This window comes from Engystomops pustulosus, chromosome 2 (genome assembly GCF_040894005.1).
Source record: "Engystomops pustulosus chromosome 2, aEngPut4.maternal, whole genome shotgun sequence".
Taxonomy (NCBI): domain Eukaryota; kingdom Metazoa; phylum Chordata; class Amphibia; order Anura; family Leptodactylidae; genus Engystomops; species Engystomops pustulosus.
This window is the reverse complement of record NC_092412.1, coordinates 10143392-10163537: the sequence shown is the minus strand read 5'-3', so window position 1 is coordinate 10163537 and position 20146 is coordinate 10143392. Positions and strand designations below refer to the sequence as shown.

Below are 20146 nucleotides of genomic sequence, written 5' to 3'. Positions count from 1 at the left end.
TATATACAGCTACATACATAGTCATATATACATCCCACACCTATACTGTATACAGATATATATATATATAGCTACATACATAGTCATATATACACCCCACACCTATACTGTATACAGATATATATATATATAGCTACATACATAGTCATATATACATCCCACACCTATACTGTATACAGAGACATATATATACAGCTACATACATAGTCATATATACATCCCACACCTATACTGTATACAGAGACATATATATACAGATACATACATAGTCATATATACACCCCACACCTATACTGTATACAGACATATATATACAGCTACATACATAGTCATATATACATCCCACACCTATACTGTATACAGAGACATATATATACAGCTACATACATAGTCATATATACACCCCACACCTATACTGTATACAGAGACATATATATACTGCTACATACATAGTCATATATACACCCACACCTATACTGTATACAGACATATATATACAGCTACATACATAGTCATATATACACCCCACACCTATACTGTGTACAGAGACATATATATACAGCTACATACATAGTCATATATACACCCCACACCTATACTGTATACAGAGACATATATATACAGCTACATACATAGTCATATATACACCCCACACCTATACTGTGTACAGAGACATATATATACAGCTACATACATAGTCATATATACACCCCACACCTATACTGTATACAGAGACATATATATACAGCTACATGCATAGTCATATATACATCCCACACCTATACTGTATACAGAGACATATATATATATATATATATATATATATATACACACACACCTATACTGTATACAGAGACATATATACAGCTATATACATAGTCATATATACATCCCACACCTATACTGTATACAGAGACATATATATACAGCTACATACATAGTCATATATACATCCCACACCTATACTGTATACAGAGACATATATATACAGATACATACATAGTCATATATACACCCCACACCTATACTGTATACAGAGACATATATATATACAGCTACATACATAGTCATATATACATCCCACACCTATACTGTATACAGAGACATATATATACAGCTACATACATAGTCATATATACACCCCACACCTATACTGTATACAGAGACATATATATACAGCTACATACATAGTCATATATACACCCCACACCTATACTGTATACAGAGACATATATATATATATATACAGCTACATACATAGTCATATATACATCCCACACCTATACTGTATACAGAGACATATATATACTGCTACATACATAGTCATATATACACCCACACCTATACTGTATATACTGTACTTTATTAGGTACACCATGCTAGTAACGGGTTGGACCCCCTTTTGCCTTCAGAACTGCCTCAATCCTTCGTGGCATAGATACAACAAGGTGCTGGAAGCTCCTCAGAGATTTTGGTCCATATTGACATGATGGCATCACACAGTTGCCGCAGATTTGTCGGCTGCACATCGATGATGCGAATCTCCCGTTCCACCACATCCCAAAGATGCTCTATTGGATTGAGATCTGGTGACTGTGGAGGCCATTTGAGTCCAGTGACCTCATTGTCATGTTCAAGAAACCAGTCTGAGATGATTCCAGCTTTATGACATGGCGCATTATCCTGCTGAAAGTAGCCATCAGATGTTACAGGGTACATTGTGCTCATAAAGGGATGGACATGGTCAGCAACAATACTCAGGTAGGCTGTGGCGTTGTACCAAGGGGCCCAAAGAGTGCCAAGAAAATATTCCCCACACCATGACACCACCACCACCAGCCTGAACCGCTGATACAAGGCAGGATGGATCCATGCTTTCATGTTGTTGACGCCAAATTCTTAGTCATTTACTAAGGGCCCGATTCGCGTTTTCCTGACGTGTTACACGAATATTTGCCATTTGCGCCGATTTTCCCCGAATTGCCCCGGGATTTTGGCGCATTGGCGCCGGCATGCACGCGAGGAAATCGGGGGGCGTGGCCGAACGAAAACCCGACGGATTCGGAAAAAAACGCCGCATTTAAAACAAAAAATGTGTCGCGAAAATTACACTTACCTTCACTAGGTATTGGCCGGTGAATTTCAGTGCATTCCAGCACGCCTCCGGGGAACTTTAGCACAGCAGCGCCACCTGGTGGATGGCGGAGGAACTACCTTAGTGAATCCCGGCCGGACACAAATCCACCGCAGAGAACGCGCCGCTGGATCGCGAATGGACCGGGTAAGTAAATCTGCCCCACTGAGTTTTCGTCATCCTGCGGTTTGAACTAGGTTCTAGTGGCTCTCTGACCTGATTCTGACACACCACTCTCTAATTCTGTCTTGCAAGAGTTAACACTGTGGACCTGTAATTGCTTGCTCCTTCCACCAATGGCAGGGCAGAGCTTCCCTATAAGTGTCCAGTTTAGCCTGGACTGTGTTCTCTAACTCTCTTGCCTTCTCTAGTTTCTGATCCCTTGGCTGTGTCCTGACTTCTCTATTTGGATTGTGATTTGGTTATTGTTATTCCCCGCTGTTGCCGACTCGCATTGTGTACCTTGCCTTATTGGGGCAGATTTACTTACCCGGTCCAATCCCGATCCAGCGGCACGTTCTCTGCAGTGGATTCGGGTCCGGCCTGGATTCACTGAGGTAGTTCCTCCGACATCCACCAGGTGGCGCTGCTGTGCTGAAGTTCCCGTTCGGCCACGCCCCCCCGATTTCCGTCACGTGCATGCCAGCGCCGATGCGCCACAATCTGATCGCGAATAAGAACAAAGAAGCATGTGTAAAGTAGCAAAACGATACAAAATCACTTTATTAGAGAAATGGACAAAAGACAACATCAGCAAGACAAAAAATGAATAAAAACATTTAAAAAGGAATGCACCCCAGTGCACCCATCAATGCAAAATCAACTGGAGCCCGACACCTGATAATGTCAGGTTATCCAGACCCGAGCCTCACAAAACCATCTCACAACTTAAATGAATATGAATGTCAAAGGTAAAACATGTGTCTGTGGGAGATGCTGAAAACAGCATTATCATCAAATCCGGCCAGAGAAAAAATGGAGATGGAGGCACCAATGTGCAAGGTGATCCTCTGTGCCGTGATGTATAGTATGCTATAACGGACCCACAAGACACTAGACCCAGCTGATGTTTACCGGAAGGTGTGAGGTGGAGGTGAGAACTCGGGACAGGTCGACCCACGATGAATCTAAAAATAATGACAAAGCAACGTAAAATTATGATCTGCACGCACATAAAGCTGTCACGACAAAGTAGTGTTGTCCTAGACGACAATAGAGGAAATTGCAGCCGGGAGAGGAATTGGAATATGGGCCGCCAGGCTGTATATGTGGAATAGATAAGGCTTGGGTAAAGGCGCATGCCCGCAAAGAATGAGAAAAGTGTGACAAGAGAAAAAGAAAAAAGGGAAAAAAAGGAAAAAGGAAAGAAAAAAAAAAAAAGGAGAAAAAGAAGAAGGTAAAGAGAGAGAAAAGAAGAATTAGAAAAAACAGAAAATATGAAATGAGGCAGATGACGGAAAAGGGGAGAAAAAGGAGAAAGAAAGATAGAAAGAGACAAGAGAAAAGAGAAAAAGGCAAGGGGGAAAAAAAGGAAAAAGAAGAAAAGAGCAGGAAATAGAGGAAATGAATGAATAAGCACAGAAAGTGACCCAAGTGTATGTTGGGGACCCAAGGTGGGGGGAGTGTCAGTGCCAATGGGAGGGATGCCCCCTTGGGCAGGTGAGGAACCTGTGATATATAGAGGGGTAGCCGGGTGGAGAGGCGGGATGAGCCAAATGGTGAATGGGGTGTGGAAATGACAAATGTGGCGTTCTCTCTCTTTACCTTCTTCTTTTTCTCCTTTTTTTCTTTCCTTTTTCTTTTTTCCTTTTTTTCCCTTTTTCCCTTTTTTCTTTTTCTCTTGTCACACTTTTCTCATTCTTTGCGGGCATGCGCCCACAACACCCCCCCCTTTTTTTGGGCATACCTTTACCCAAGCCTTATCTATTCCACATATACAGCCTGGTGGCCCATATTCCAATTCCTCTCCCGGCTGCAATTTCCTCTATTGCCGTCTAGGACAACACTACTTTGTCGTGACAGCTTTATGTGCGTGCACATCATAATTTTACGTTGCTTTGTCATTATTTTTAGATTCATCACTTGACCCCACGGGAGCTCTCCCTTACTACTTCCACCCTTGACTAACAGTGGCTCATCTATGGTTCCTCCCAATAGTCTTCCAAATTTTACGTCCCTGTCCTGCCTTGACCGACGCTTGCCTCCTTCAAAAAACCTCCGGTCCTACCCCCTTGTGTAGCCTGACCTCTTATAGGTTTTGTATTCAAGATATGTATGGCCACATTGACTAATTCAAGTACCTTCGATTTTTGTAATTTTTGTATTTTTTGTATCTATCATACATTTTGTATTATGTATTAACCATGAATTATTCTTGCCTGTATGTTGTGGTGTGTGCGGTGGGTGAATGTGCATGGGCCCATGCAGTTATATGTCAGAGTGTTGATGTGATTGTGCCCAGATCTGGTGATTAATTTATCCGGGATAAATATTGTGCTTTGCTACTTGCTACTGCTTAGATATGTATTTGGGTTTGCACTACATTTGCACTTTGCACTTTAATATACCGTGATCTGCACATCACTGTCCATTTATTATTATTATCATTTTCATACCTTCTTGCTATCACTCATGTCTACAGACTAGGGCCCTTTTCGTGGTAGCCTTAGCATCTTTTTTCTATTTCAGAAGTACGTTGCATTTACCTTCTACCCGGTAGTGTCGGAACGTTGCCTGGACGTGACGTCATGCCGCGGCGGGCTCCTCCCTGTTTCCGGATGACAACATTCCCGGACGCAGCCCCGGCACTCTCACACCGGCCGCAATACGCGGCGGAACGCGTGGGGCGACCTGTCCCGAGTTGTCACCTCCACCTCACACCTTCCGGTAAACATCAGCTGGGTCTAGTGTCTTGTGGGTCCGTTATAGCATACTATACATCACGGCACAGAGGATCACCTTGCACATTGGTGCCTCCATCTCCATTTTTTCTCTGGCCGGATTTGATGATAATGCTGTTTTCAGCATCTCCCACAGACACATGTTTTACCTTTGACATTCATATTCATTTAAGTTGTGAGATGGTTTTGTGAGGCTCGGGTCTGGATAACCTGACATTATCAGGTGTCGGGCTCCAGTTGATTTTGCATTGATGGGTGCACTGGGGTGCATTCCTTTTTAAATGTTTTTATTCATTTTTTGTCTTGCTGATGTTGTCTTTTGTCCATTTCTCTAATAAAGTGATTTTGTATCGTTTTGCTACTTTACACATGCTTCTTTGTTGTTATTTGCATAGTTAATTTTTGCATGTGTGTAGCCCATGATTGGGTGTTACCTATAACATAAATCCCAAGTCTGTTCACACAATCTGATCGCGTGCGCCAAAATCCCGGGGCAATGCAGGGAATATTCGGGTAACACGTCGGGAAAGCGCTTATCGGGCCCTTAGTAAAGGACCCCCATTGTGTTTGTTTGTCTGTATTGTTACGTGTTCACACCTTACCCAGGGAGGGAACGCCGCCCAGTTATTGGCCTCCGTTAGGGGGGACCCAATAAGTAGGTAGGGACGGATTGGGGGTCTCAGTGCCAGGGCTCATTGTCCTTGTTTGTGTCCTGCCACTACAAATACTAACCATGTCCCCTCCATATACCTCTGAACTCATGAGGCAATACCGCCCTACAAGTAATCTCCATTCCTCACGGGACCTTCAGCTTCTCTCTATTACCATCCGCTCCTCTCACAACCGCATCCAGGACTTCTCCCGTGCATCACCCAAACTCTTGAACTCTCTACCAAATGTGTCAGACTGTCCCCCACTTTCCAAAACTTCAAACGTAACCTGAAAACCCACCTTCAGGTTTGCTTACAACTCACATTAACTGCTCTGCTCCCCCACCTCAGGCCTCTATCTCCCCCTATATAGGTTATGAGCACTCAAAGGCAGGGTCCTCCTCCTACTTGTCTACTGATCACTGTACTTTTGTATTTGGTACGGTTTTTGTCTTAGTGTAATGTATGTGAACCTCTTGGATTACCTTGCACAAACGGCGCCAGCTGCGGCCGCTGCTCTCCCAGCTGAGAGACAAAGGCATTCTGTATAGATGGGGCTTCCCCTTTGCCTTAATGGCTAATAACGGTGGCCAAACATCTCTGCTACGCTCCTATGCAGACCTACAGGGCTTTTGTAAGGTGCTGGACCTGGAGGTCCCTGATATTCCTGATTGGGAAATTACTCCCCCACCCCCTGCACTGCCACCTGAATGGACACAAATACAGAAGAAAAGACGTCTGAGAGACTCTCCCCACACGCTACTCATCAACATGGACACTCACTCATATAGGCCACCCTGCCGGTTTGAAATCTTGAAAGAACCTCCTGGTGACTGGAGGACTGAGATCTCCTTCCGGATTTAATCCATCTCCCGTTACTTTATTTTTCTCTCCTTTGCCCCCCCCTCATCCTAATTTTTTTTTTCTCATTCAAGGCTTTATTGAGTGAATTAAGATACATACAAAGTAATGTGGGTTTATGCATTATTATTATTTGCATAGTTAACAAGTCAACATTCAGTTTAAACATGTAAAGAGGAAACATTTGTATCAAGAACAACCGGTGAGAACTGACCTCTGCCTATACATTATGTTAATCTCAAAAAATATAATTGTTGCGGCAAAGTTAAAGCAAGCAATGTTGCCGCTATACAATGCAAGTATAGGTAGAGAAGATGGGGGGGTAGCAGGTACCAGAGGTGTGGGCGAGGTGTTTTGCTTTCCCGGTTGCACCCCCCCCCCCCAGAGACCTCAATCTTGAAGTGTGCGGTAGGACTGGGAGCTCAGGAACTGCTTCCAATGAAACCACGTTTTTGAGAATCGTGTACGGTCCTTTGGGGATTGAGCGATCAATTCCTCCATTCTGTGCAACTGACTGAGGTTATAAAATCCCTTCCCAATGGCAAATCTCCGGGCCCTGACGGACTGACGTACCTATACTATCAAACGTTTCAATCGCTGTTAGCTCCCCATTTGCTGACTTTATTGAATGCTTTCCTCAAGGGTACGGCAGTCCCGCGGGAGATGTCCCATTCGCATATCACCCTGATCCCTAAGCCTGGGAAAGACCCCCTGGACTGCTCAAACTATAGGCCCATAGCCTTATTAAACACGGACTACAAATTTTGACAAAAATTTTGGCTAATAGACTCCTCCAGTGGATCCCTCAGCTTATCCACAAGGATCAAGTGGGGTTCATCCCCCCGCGTCAGGGTGGTGACAATACCCGGCGCACCATTGATTTAATTGAGGTGGTCAACAGAACAGGAGGGGAGGCCCTTGTCCTGAGCTTAGATGCAGAAAAGGCCTTTGACAGGCTGGGATGGCCCTTCCTGTTCCAGGCACTAAAAAATTATGGCTTACGTGGTCTGTTTTTAAAGGCCATACAAGGCTTAAACTCCCCCATGTAACATCAACGAGGTTCCCCATCCATAACGGAACTCGACAAGGGTGCCGGTTATCCCCCCTCCTCTTTGTCCTCTGTATTGAGCCCTTGGCAGTAGCCATCAGGGGGTCTGTGGACGTTGGAGGAGTGATGGTTCTGGATAAAGAATTCAAATTGTCTCTCTTTGCGATGACATCTTGTTGACCATCACCAAGCCCCACCTCTCGCTCCCCAACCTACACAGACTTCTAGAGGAGTTTGGTAAACTATCAGGATACAAGTTTAATGTCGCCAAAACCGAAGCCCTCCCCATTAACCTACCACAGGATGAATTGGCACTTTTAAAATCCAATTATAATTATAGATGGCAAACAACCTCCCTGAAATACCTGGGAGTAAATTTGACTCCTACTTACAAACTGTTATACTCTCACAACTTCCCCACCCCCCTTTTTGACTCTTTGCGGAAGTTATTAGACAAGTCGCATAAAATGCCGATCTCCTTCTTTGGGAGAATCTCGGCTATAAAAATGACAATCCTGCCGAAATTGATATATCACTTCGAGACCCTCCCAGTCCCGATCCCCCTTAGGGTTCTCGGGGCGCTCCAGGCTTCTCTCTTGCAATTCATTTGGGCACATAAGAGACACAGATTACCTGGTAAGCTAATGACCCAACCTAGAGACATGGGGGGGCTCGCAGTCCCAGACATAGTGAAATACTACTGGGCGGCCCACCTTCGCCGGATCCCGGTGTGGTCGACTATGCCGGCTTATTCTAAGTGGATGGAGGTGGAGAAGCTCTGGAGTGCTCCGGTTCACCCTAATGCTTTCCTTTGGGCCACCACTGCCATCACCCCTGACACCCCGCTGTTAGGTCCTATGACACACACCAGATCGATTTGGGCTCAGTGTAAGAGACACTTCCCCCTAGAATCCCAATACTCTCCCATGACCTCTTTTCTTTTCAATCCGCGCTTGCCCTCTAGCCTTACAGGGCAGATGTCCAGACCATGGTTCCTTAAGAACCTTTTTCGCTTTGCAGATATTGTCGATTTTGGCTCAAAGGCCATTCTGGATTTTCCAGATTTGTAAGCTAGATTTAAGCTCCCTTCATCTTCTCTCTTCAGCTACCTGCAAATTATATCATAACTCAATTCACTGTACGGCTCCACTAAGGTGTCTACACCTACGGAGTTTGAGAGGCTTTGCAAAATGGAACAATCCACGGCAGGTCTCATTTCGGCTATATATAAAATCCTGACCTACCCAGCAGACCCCCCCCCCCCCCCGAAACATGACTATATGAGGAAGTGGGAAACATACTTGGATAAGGAGTTGCCACAGGAAACCTGGAGGATTGTTTGGGATAGGGCGGCAAAGTCGTCCCAGTGTGTCCAGTTCAAGGAGAACCATTACAAACTATTGATGTTCTGGTATCATACGCCAGCCCTACTACACCGCATATACCCTGACTCTCCTCATGTGTGTTGGAGGTGTGGAGAAAATGGAGCATCTGTCCCACATATCTTTTGGCACTGCCCGGGTATCCGAGAGTATTGGAAAATGGTGTTCAATATGTTGTCTTCTGTACTCCATTACAACCTTTCTTTGGATCCTACCGTATGCTTGTTGAACCTATACCCTCAAACTCCTCCTACACTTACTTACTGTGGCTAAGTGTTTAATCTCGGCTAAGTGGAAACAACCTTCCACACCTTCCTGCGCAGAATTATGTGCCAGGATACAGGAAATGCGAAAAATGGAACATCTCACCGCGCTCCTCCAAAACACAGTAGATAGATTTAACCTTATTTGGGCCCCGTGGGACGACTTCTGGACGGGTAGAAACGAATGCTGAGGAGTGGGTAACAGACCCACCCCCTATAATGGGTGCAGACACTACCTTTCCTCCCCCCATCCTCTATTTCCCTACTGTATCTCCCTTGTTGTGTCCCCGCCCCCCCCCCCCCCACGTCTGTCTCGATGTGATTCATAGTCTTGTAGTTACTGGCTCATAAAGAGCCATTATTGGTTGTAAGACCTTGTTATTGTGATTTAAAGTTTCTCTTGTTCTTCGCTACTTTATCAAGCAATTCTAAATTGGCACCTTTATGATTTTGCTTGAACTGCAAACTATACTGAGACTGCCTCCAAGATTTTAATGGAAGTGCCAGCTTTAAAGCTGATTAATCTATCAATCTCTGACCCTTGCAGGTCCTTCTGGCTGGTAGTGTCACAGAACGGCTGCGTGTGTGGCAGCCAACACTGTATGAGCTCAGGCTTTCCAAAAATGAGAATCCTTGGTGTAAAAAACTTTTTATTACTTCAGTAAAAAAATTTTATTAAAGGAATACAACGCCAGAGCGCCCCCTGCAGATCATTGAGCTTATAGTCACAAATATTCCCATTAAAAATATGTTTTTAAATCGAATTCAAACAATACACATAACATCTGGGAACTTTATACAGCAGGACACTTACGGTATATATCGCCAACACAAGGTCACAGCGTTCCACCATCTTTGTGACACAGTGACGTCCAATCTGTCTAGTCGAGGGCTTTGTACATGACCATTTACATGGAGTAAAGGACCATTACAGGGGAGGACAAGCCTCCATCTAGGAGAGAACACACTGGCTGCTGCTCGTCTGGGTGAACCTTTCCCCAGAAAGATACAAGTTACATGTTGAAGGCACAATCATAAAATTTATTATTATACATCAGAGCAGCTTCACCGTAACCAAGTCACAGGAGGACGAGCTGCTGACAATGACTGGAGGTATGGAACATGTAAAAGTCACCTAAGAAATCAATTATCATTTATACATTCACATTATGAAAATTTGCTAACCGAAATGTTTGCTTCCTGTAGTCCGAAGGCAGCACTGAATGGATTAAGTCTACTTTCCTCCTATTGGACAGAAGATAACAATTGATTAGAAAAGTAATTGGCAGCTGACTCCCTATAACAGTGGTGGCGAACCTATGGCACGGGTGCCAGAAGTGGCAGTCTGAGCCATTTCTGTGGGCACTCAGACCATTGCCCCAGGGCAAAGTTCACCGAGTATGACCAAATCCACCAAATCTTCCTGCAGTCCCAGGCAACTTAAGAGATGCTGCTCTCAGCGCTATTTTAAAGCAACACTTCATTGGCTGTTAGGAACTGCGGGAAAAGTGAGAAGGTGTTGACAGAGGTGCAATATCTTTGAAGGTCTTCCTGCGGGAACCACCATTCATCCTAAACAGAGAGGCCATGGAGAGAATCTATAATGAGTCTGAAATTGTCCTCCTTCTTTCAACTGTATTGGTGGCCTCAGGCGGCCGAAATGATTGAAAGATGTGGAAGAACATGTAGCTATAAGTTACTGCTTAAATAGCCATGTTGGCACTTCACGGCAAAAAAGTGGATTTTGCTTGTAATTTGGGCACTCTGTCTCCAAAAGGTTCGCCATCACTGCCCTATAAGATCCCCCAGAGACCCATCTCACGTGTTTTCATCGAAGCAATAGACACCTTTTTTTTTGGGGGGGGGGGGGGCTATATTTGTGTTGCCTTTGGACTACAGGAAACAAAAATTTCAGTGAGCAAACTTTCATATTCCTGGTTGTCCGCAGGCAGAACCGAATGTGAATTAATAAGCTGATGAAGCAGCCACACTGAGAACCCTTTTGCCGAAGGCCAGGCCTACCCCGGGAACTAAATCCAGTCTGTAATGTTTCATAAATGTTGATAGAAAAGACCAATTAGCAGCTTTGCAGATTTGATCCAGTGGTACTTGCGCGCTTTCTGCCCAGGAGGCAGCCATTGACCTAGTAGAATGTGCCTTAACATTTATAGGTGAAGAGAGACCCTCCAAACTGTAACAAATCGAGATAATATTCTTCACCCACCCGGCTAAGGTTGGTTTACTTTCTTTTTTACCTTTGTTAGTGCCTTTATATTGAAGAAACAATGCCTCTGTTTGGCTAATATCTTCGACCTTGGATAAGTAACACAGGATACACCCTTTCATATCAAGAAATTGACGATTTCCCTATGTCTCATCTTCTGGTGGTGAAAATAAAAACGGGAAAAATTATCTCCTGATTAATAGCCAACTGGGATGGTACTTTAGGCCCTTTTTAGGACTAATCCTTTTATTTTGTATGTAAACATTTAAATTTACCACAGAGGCTACTGAGGCTACTCCACTCCCCATAGCCTGTTTAAGCCTCCTACCCAGGCATCTTCAGTGCGCAGCTACTCGTCCGCGGAGCCAGAGTTCTGCGCATGCGCAGAAGGCAGGCTGGTGGATGCACGGGCTCCACGCCGGAGCTCCTGAGCATCCGTTGTGGTAGGTTTACTTTAAGGATAATCAACAAATCTCAAGACGGTAATGGAGACTTCACTGGAGGTTTCAATTTCTTCAAACCCCTGAAAAATCTACGAACTAGAAGACTATATGAGAACATACCACCCATGGTGGAGTTGAATTTAAGACCTTTTTTAATTCCGTCCTGAAGAAATTGAAGTAACACTGGAACAGAAGTATGTGAAACCCCCTTTGTATGGCACTACTGTTCAAAAGTCTTCAAAATTCGCTGTTGTAGTTTTATGTTTTTAGGCTTTAAGACAGCTGCCCTGAACCAGGGCAGTTTCCAGAATATCCCCTGGGAGATCCACAAAAGGGGATAATTGCAATTACTAGAGTCTTCTCGCTTCCTATCTTTTGTAGAATCTTTGGAATGAGAGGCAAAGGGGGAAACACATAAAGGGACCAATTGAGGACAGCCCATTTTTTGAATGGCCATCTTGAACACTTCTTTGTTCAGGGACCACTGAATGGACCAGATTCCGGCTCAACCAATCTGCCTTTACATTCAGGCAACCCATTAGATGTATCGCCGATAGGCCCCAGACGTTCTTCTCTGCCCATCTCATTATGTCAGCACACTCCTTGGAGAGAGAGAGGCTCCTCGTACCTCCCTGTTTGTTTACATACTAAACTTAAACTACCGATAGGTTGTTCAAATCAAACACTTCTTGATCCAGAAGAAGACTCTGTAGGGCTAGCCGCCCCGCTCTCAATTCCTTCAAATTTTCCTTTTGCGCCCCCAGCCCCAATTTGAGGCGTCTGTAGTGAGGACTATCGGGGGCATGTAATGAATGGACTTCCTTTCAGCATATTTTTGAGCCACCATACAAGATCTTGTATGACTGTCAGAGGGATAGTTATTGGATTGTCTAAGGACTACGGACATCTGGACCACTGGCGGAGAATAGAGGACTGTAGTCTTCTCATATGGGCCTTTGCCAATGGAACCGCATCTATCACTGAGGTGAGTATTCCCAACACTGACATGGCTCTCCGTAGAGTGGATTCCTGATCAAGAATCAGTTGCAAGACCGTCTTCTTCAGATTGATAGACCTGTTTGATGATAGGGAGAGCATCATACTGGATAAATTTATCACGGAGGATTTTAAATTGATCATGAAACCGTGATCCACCAAATCTTCAGGGTGATTGCCAAGTTCTGTTCCAACTCTGTCTTTTTTTGGGGGCGATGAACAACCAGTCGTCCAGATGGGGAAAAACACACACCCTTGCAGCCTCAGGGCTGCTGATAGAACCGCCGCTACTTTGGTAAACACTCAGAGCGGAACTGCTCCCAAAGAGAAGGCGTTTGAGCCGAAGATGTTGAATGGAATTGTTCCTCAGAACAGCAACCCAAAGAAACCTCCTGTAAGCTTTCAGAATCAAAATGTGTAGATCCTTTAGATCTATTGAAGCCATGAAGCAGCCTTTAGTAAGAAGGCCGATCACGGACCTGATTGACTCCATCTTGAACTTTTTCTATATTATAGAACGGGTGAGATTGGAGACTTGTTATTGATCTCAACTATCTCCCCCTGCTTTGGAACGGGAAAAACTCTAGAGTAAACTCCCGAGCCTTGCTGGTGGAAAGGGACTATTGGATGCTTCTTTGGATAGGAAATCTTAAATAAGATTCGGTACAACTTGGTCCGACGTAACATTGATGGAAAATTTGTCTGGAGGAGTCTGTAATAATTCGAGTGTGTAACCTCTGAGTGTCGGGATGATACCCAGGCGTCTGAAGGGGTTTGGGCCCAGACGTGAAAGAACTGAAACAGCTCCCTTCACTCCCCGCCGGATCTTCCAGTCTTCCCACTGAAGTGAAAGCCTCCCGTGTGTTTCCCGAGGTTCCGTTTCCTGTGCGTTTCCAGACACCTCCGGTGGTCCACGTCCTGCGGTCCATATCCTGCATTCCATGTCCAGCAGTCCGTATCCGGTGGTCCGTGACCTGTGTCCGGTGGTTCATATCCTGTGGTCTGTGTCCAATGTTCCGTATCCTGTGGTCCGTGTCCTGTGGATAGTATCCTGTGGTCCGTTCCCGTACGACTGTGCTCCTGCTGTACCACCAGCCCAGTGGTAAAAACCTGCCTTCCTGTGCTTATGCCGTGCCTTCCAGGGTTCCAGCCCAGCATTGTCTTCACTCCATACCAGCGTTACTAGTGCTCCTCTGTGTTCCTGCCGTCATGTCAGGTTGTGACTGTTTCTTGCATTTGTTACCTTGGCTGCCACTGCGGTGGTCCAGAGGGTCCACAGACTCTTCCAAAGAGACTCTCAGACGGCTCGTCTCTCACGAACCGTGACATATAGTATCCTTTAGCCAAGAGAAAAACATATTGGAGGTGCTCCCTCTCAGGTCTCTCTGATTCCCATTCCTCTGGAAGGGGCTGCTAACAGCAAAGTCTGTGTTTGGACACCAGACATATGTAGAAGCACACCTGACTCTCCCGATGCTGGAATCCATACTTACGGTGCTTGAGGGTAGGTTCTTATGTCTGGCTGAGCTTTATCGCATTGCAATATGAAGATGTAGATCTTGCGAGATTATACAATCTCGCACATGCGCAAAACGAACCCTAAATCGGTGCGCCAGATATAACATTCCGGTACAGATGTGGTCCTCCTGCATATACGGAATAGCCTGCAGCAACGAAAATGCCAGTCCCCGACTCTGAGACACTTGCCATTCCTGCGTATGTGGCGGAGGAACACGAGTTTGCATGGCTACAGACAAGGTAGCAGTCCCAAGCACCTGGGCACCCAGCTCAGGGAAAGGAAGCCAAGCTCCACAACTTCTAAAACACAGAAGAAAAAAGATGGGTGTCTCTGGGGGACCTTATAGGGCAGTGGTGGCGAACCTATGGCACTGGTGCCAGAGGTGGCACTCAGAGCCCTTTCTGTGGGCACCCAGGCCTTCCTGCCAACAGAGAGTTTGGCAGACAGGACTCAGGGCTTCCTCTAGTGGTCCAAGACAGCGCAGGACGTGCCATGCTCAGCGCCATTTTAAAACAATATCCTTGGCTGCCAGCACTACAGGAGGAGCGAGAAGGTGTGGATAGAGATGAGTTGTCGTTGGAGCTCCTGCTCTGGGTCCCCTGATTCTTCATCTTCAGGGGACCCTGGAGGGAAGCTACAATCCAAATTTTTCCATCATCTTACTATTGTATTGGTGAACTCAGGACACCAATACGATTGAAACCTGTGATACAGCAGGGATCAATAAGTTACTACTTAAATTATCATGTTGGCATTTTGTGACATGTAAATGGGTATTGGTTATAGTTTGGGCACTCTGTCTCCAAAAGGTTCGCCATCACTGTTATAGGGAGTCAACTGCCAATCACTTTGCTAATCAATTGTTATCTTCTGTCCAATAGGAGGAAAGTAGACTTAACCCATTCGGTGCTGCCTGAAGACAACCAGGAAAGTTGGTCCTGAAAATTTCATAGAGAAACATTATTCATGACGCGATCACCTACCCATGTATCTAAGCTTTTAACGAATACATAAGCTGCCGACACCAGCAGAAGTCATCTGACGGAACAATTAATATCTAAACTGGTCACGTATCTTACACTATAAACATTAACATGGCTTCTCTCCTGTGTGACTTCGCTGATGTTTGGCAAGAACTGTCCCCCCACTAAAACATTTCCCACATTCAGTACATGAAAATGGCTTCTCTCCTGTGTGAGTTCTCAGATGTGTGACAAGAACTGACTTCCAACTAAAACATTTCCCACATTCAGTACATGAAAACGGCTTCTCTCCTGTGTGAGTTCTTTGATGGTCAACAAGATGTGATTTAATAACAAAACATTTCCCACATTCAGAACATGAGAAGGGTTTATCTCCTGTGTGAGTTCTCTGATGTCTAATAAGATGTAATTTTCTACTAAAACACTTTCCACATTCTGGACATGGAAATGGGATCTCTCCTGTGTGAATTTTCTGATGTTTTAAAAGATTTACTTTCCAAGTAAAACATTCACCACATTCAGTACAGGAGAATGGTTTCTCTCCTGTGTGATTTCTCTGATGTTCAACAAAATTTGATTTTGAAACAAAACATTTCCCACGTTCCATACATGGGAATGATTTCTCTCCTTTGTGAATTCTCTGGTGCTTTAAAAGATGTGATGGGCAAGAAAAAAAATTCCCACATTTAGTACATGAATATGGTTTCTCTCCTGTGTGACTTATCTGATGTACAACAAGATTTGACTTTGTAGCAAAAGTTTTCCCACAATCAGTACATGAGAATGGTTTCTCTCCTGTGTGACTTCTCTGATGTCTAAGAAAATTTGATTTTGAAACAAAACATTTCCCACATTCTGAACATAAAAATGGCTTCTCCCCTGTGTGACTTCTCTGATGTACAACAAGATTTGATCTTGAAACAAAAGAATTCCCACATTCAGTACACAAATATGGTTTCTCTCCTGTGTGAGTTCTCCGATGTCGAACAAGAACTGATTTTGAAACAAAACATTTCCCACATTCATTACATGAGAATGGCTTCTCCCCTGTGTGACTTCTTAAATGCTGCTCAAGGCTTGATTTCTGTGTAAAGTTTTTCTCACATTCTGAACATGAAAAAACCTTTCTCTTTTGGGAACTTTGAAGGTGAATGAGAGGATTTGATTTCTGGGTAAAACGTTTCTCACGTTTTGGAAGTGAAAACTGCTTCTTATCTCCATGATTTCCCTCCTCTGTGGAAAGATGTGACTGATTATCTTCTACTTCCCCACAAGGAGATGAGGGGGGACGTCCATGGGGACCTCTTGTACTTTTTCTTCTTTTGGTACCTAAAAAATATAATCCAGAAATCAAACTCATAGGTTTTCTTTTTCCCAGTTACGAGCAGAAGTAAGTCCCAAATGGTCCATCTGCTCTGGACGGGAGAAGTCCTGGAGGCAGATAGTAGGAGAGATAGAAGCTTGTAATAATGTAGACTCCGGGTTGAGGATCAGATGTGAGAGATGTTCTAGAGATGGAGGCAGCAGGTTGTAGTGAGGACCTGGCTATGGGGGGGGCAGAGCAGAGTTATAGGCAGCAGAGACTCCTAGGACCAGGGAGAGTGTGGAGCCATTAATAGTGATGGATGGGTCTGGTGGGAGAGATCCGTTACATGGAGGAAAAAATATGATTATACATTTCTTCTATGTTACGGCTGATAGACACCGATAGACTAGAAGAGAGGAGACGTCTCCCCCCAACCTGAAAACCCATCTGTTTAGGGAAGCCTAATGACAAGATGCAAGATGAAGAGGAGGGAGTTGAAGGCAAAAAAATGATTATCTGGGGTCGTGAGATAAAGAAGATACAAGATTAATGAAGTTAACATGTTTTTCATAGGCAGATTTAGATATTTGTCTATATGTGATGATGAGATGATGGAGGAGGTGACCTCACACCTGCTCTGTCCTCTATAATCAGGAAGGTCTCCTCTTACCTGGTGATGTGAGGGGCTGGTGGTCCTCCATCATGATGTCCTTGTACTGGTCCTTGTGTCCTTCTATATACTCCCACTCCTCCATGGAGAAATAGACAGTGACGTCCTGACACCTTATAGGAACCTGACACCCACAATGACACAGTCATCACCCAGACCCCTCCCTTGTGTTATTGTACAATGTCCCAGCATTCCCGGCAGCGCTCACCTCTCCGCTCAGCAGCTCAGTGATCCTGGAGGTAAGTTCTAGGATCTTCTGCTCATGTATCAGTGAATGAGGTGGAGGCTCGGTGATGGGGCTCTGGGTCCATCCTCCTGACACACGGGGGGTCACACACTCACCAGACGACTTCTTCACTACTGTGTAATCCTGTGTATGGGGAGACACTGATCACTACATAGATCCTAAGAATCCTTCACCTCTCCAGTCATTTCCCGCTGTTATTCCTAGAGATAAGAGCCGTGTCCTGGGAGACTCTCACCTCTCCGGTTATCAAGGAGATCATCTCCAGGGTGAGCTCCAGGATCCTGGCCGCCATCTGCTCTCTGTCCTTCTCCCGGATCCCTGGTGGATCATTGATGGAAAGGATCATCTTTAGGAGAAACCTCTGGGAGTCCTGGATCTATAGAACCTGAGGAAACATGAGAAGAACTAAGAGCAAACTCTATATGAAGCAATTGTGTCCATGACATGTGTGATGTGACAGATGGGGATTCTCCAGGACGGTTCCGAGCCTCAGAATCCCTTTGTGCTGTAGCTTCACAGGCTGTCGCACTGTCTCACCCTGCCCTTGTGCTCCCGCAGTTCCTCTTTCCCTTTGCCTGATCTCACTACAGCAGAGGAAGTTGCAGCACACAGTGGAAAGAGGAAGTGCCCCTGTGCAGTGTAACAGCCTGTTAATCTGCAGCACTGAGAGCTCATTAGCATAACTTTAAAAGTTGGTTTTAGAAGAAAGGAGGCCATGGATAAGTTAACAACAGTCACGGTGCCTGAATCTATGAATAAGTGTCCTTGGTTTATCCGGATGGATTTTGATAGTAGATTTCCTTCGAGGACCTTGTAGTGATCCGGGAAGCAAATTATTTTCTTTAAAAATGTTTTTCACTGAAACCCCTCGGACACGCGGCCCCCATTGCCCATGCAATATATTGTATATATTCTTCTCTTTTATTACAGCCTGCCTCCAGCAGGTGAGCCGTGTATGGAGGGAGCTGAGCCTGTGAGGATGCACATGCACTATGGTGCAGTCCCAAGAGGTTAAGAAAAGCCAATGAAAGCCAAGTGTAGTACCGGGATCCGATGGTTGGGATTGGGTTAAGCCGTTTGCCCCGGACATATTGCTGAACTGGAAACTGAACAGGTTTCCCTTGACCAATCACAGCCATGGCTAGGTGGTGTCAATTAGCCAGATAGGCTGTTCAGCCACCAATCCGGCAATATGTCCAGGTAAGGCGGCCAAACTCGACCATTGGGTCCGCTCATCTCTTACACTGACCCATTTATTTCTATGGGTCCGTTCACATGTCTGGTTTTGTTTTTCAGACCGTGAGAAAAAAAATTGTAGCGAGCGCTATGGACCATGGACCTCCACAGAAGTCAATTGATTCTCAGAAAAAAAAAACAAAAAACAGGACGGCACGTGGATGACTGCCGCATGAAGTCAGTTTTTGCTCCAATGGGCGCTGTCCCGGCAGTTGGGAGAATGTCCCACAATGTCCCACCTACTGGTCTCCGTCCCACGACACTAGAGGTGCGGAGCCGAGACCAGGAGGTGGGACCAGCTCCTGTTTAAAGAAAAAACCCTTAGTTACCTTGCCATTGTTCCCCCGCAGTCCTTCTTCCTCCTCTCCCTGGAGCTCCAAGGTGACAAAGAGGGGAGGGGGGGGGGCGGGCTATCTGAGGGTAGGAGCCACTTCCAGATGGCCCTACCCCCTCCAAGCCCCGTGGAAAGAAGGATGCAGGACTGCGGGGGAACGATGGAAAGGTGAGTAAAGTCCTGGGTGAGGATGAAGGACAGGAGGAGGCTTTGAAAAGACTGTCAGGAGGAGGCTAGAGGACAGGAGCCCACAGGTGGAGGAGGCTGTAGGACAGGAGGTCTCCTGTCCTCCAGCCTCCTCCACCTGTGGCCTCCTGCCCTCCAGCCTCCTCCACCTGTGGCCTCCTACCCTCCAGCTTCCTCCACCTGTGGCCTCCTGCCCTCCAGCTTCCTCCACCTGTGGCCTCCTGCCCTCCTCCACCTGTGGCCTCCTGCCCTCCAGCTTCCTCCACCTGTGGTCCCCTGCCCTCCAGCTTCCTCCACCTGTAGCCCCCTGCCCTCCAGCCTCCTCCACCTGTGGCCTCCTGTCCTCCAGCTTCCTCCACCTGTGGCCTCCTGTCCTCCAGCTTCCTCCACCTGTGGCCTCCTGCCCTCCAGCTTCCTCCACCTGTGGTCCCCTGCCCTCCAGCTTCCTCCACCTGTGGCCTCCTGCCCTCCAGCCTCCTCCACCTGTGGCCTCCTGTCCTCCAGCCTCCTCCTGCCCTCCAGCTTCCTCCACCTGTGGCCTCCTGTCCTCCAGATTCCTCCACCTGTGGCCTCCTGTCCTCCAGCTTCCTCCACTTGTGGCCTCCTGCCCTCCAGCCCCCTCCACCTGTGGCCTCCTGCCCTCCAGCCCCCTCCACCTGTGGCCTCCTGTCCTCCAGCTTCCTCCACCTGTGGCCTCCTGTCCTCCAGCTTCCTCCACCTGTGGCCTCCTGCCCTCCAGCCCCCTCCACCTGTGGCCTCCTGCC

At 46.0% G+C, this 20146-nt stretch overlaps 1 protein-coding gene across 1 annotated transcript; it reads right to left on the bottom strand.

The window, feature by feature from the left end:
- Window positions 1-9905: 9905 nt before the first annotated feature.
- On the bottom strand, window positions 9906-17579 carry LOC140119841 (uncharacterized). Its single transcript, XM_072139259.1, has 2 exons — window positions 17380-17579; window positions 9906-16732 (listed from the first exon to the last, which is right to left on the bottom strand). Exons 1-2 carry the CDS (start codon window positions 17462-17464, stop codon window positions 15510-15512), a joined length of 1308 nt encoding a protein of 435 aa, XP_071995360.1. The 5' UTR covers window positions 17465-17579; the 3' UTR covers window positions 9906-15509.
- Window positions 17580-20146: the final 2567 nt, after the last annotated feature.

What these genes read in the sequence shown, in the direction of transcription:
- LOC140119841 (XM_072139259.1), bottom strand. Translation starts at nt 17,464, where the DNA reads ATGGAGGAGTGGGAGTATATAGAAGGACACAAGGACCAGTACAAGGAC. An exon ending in CCAGCCCCTCACATCACCAG is followed by an intron (nt 16,733 to 17,379) that starts GTAAGAGGAGAC and finishes TATATTTTTTAG; the next exon opens with GTACCAAAAGAAGAAAAAGT.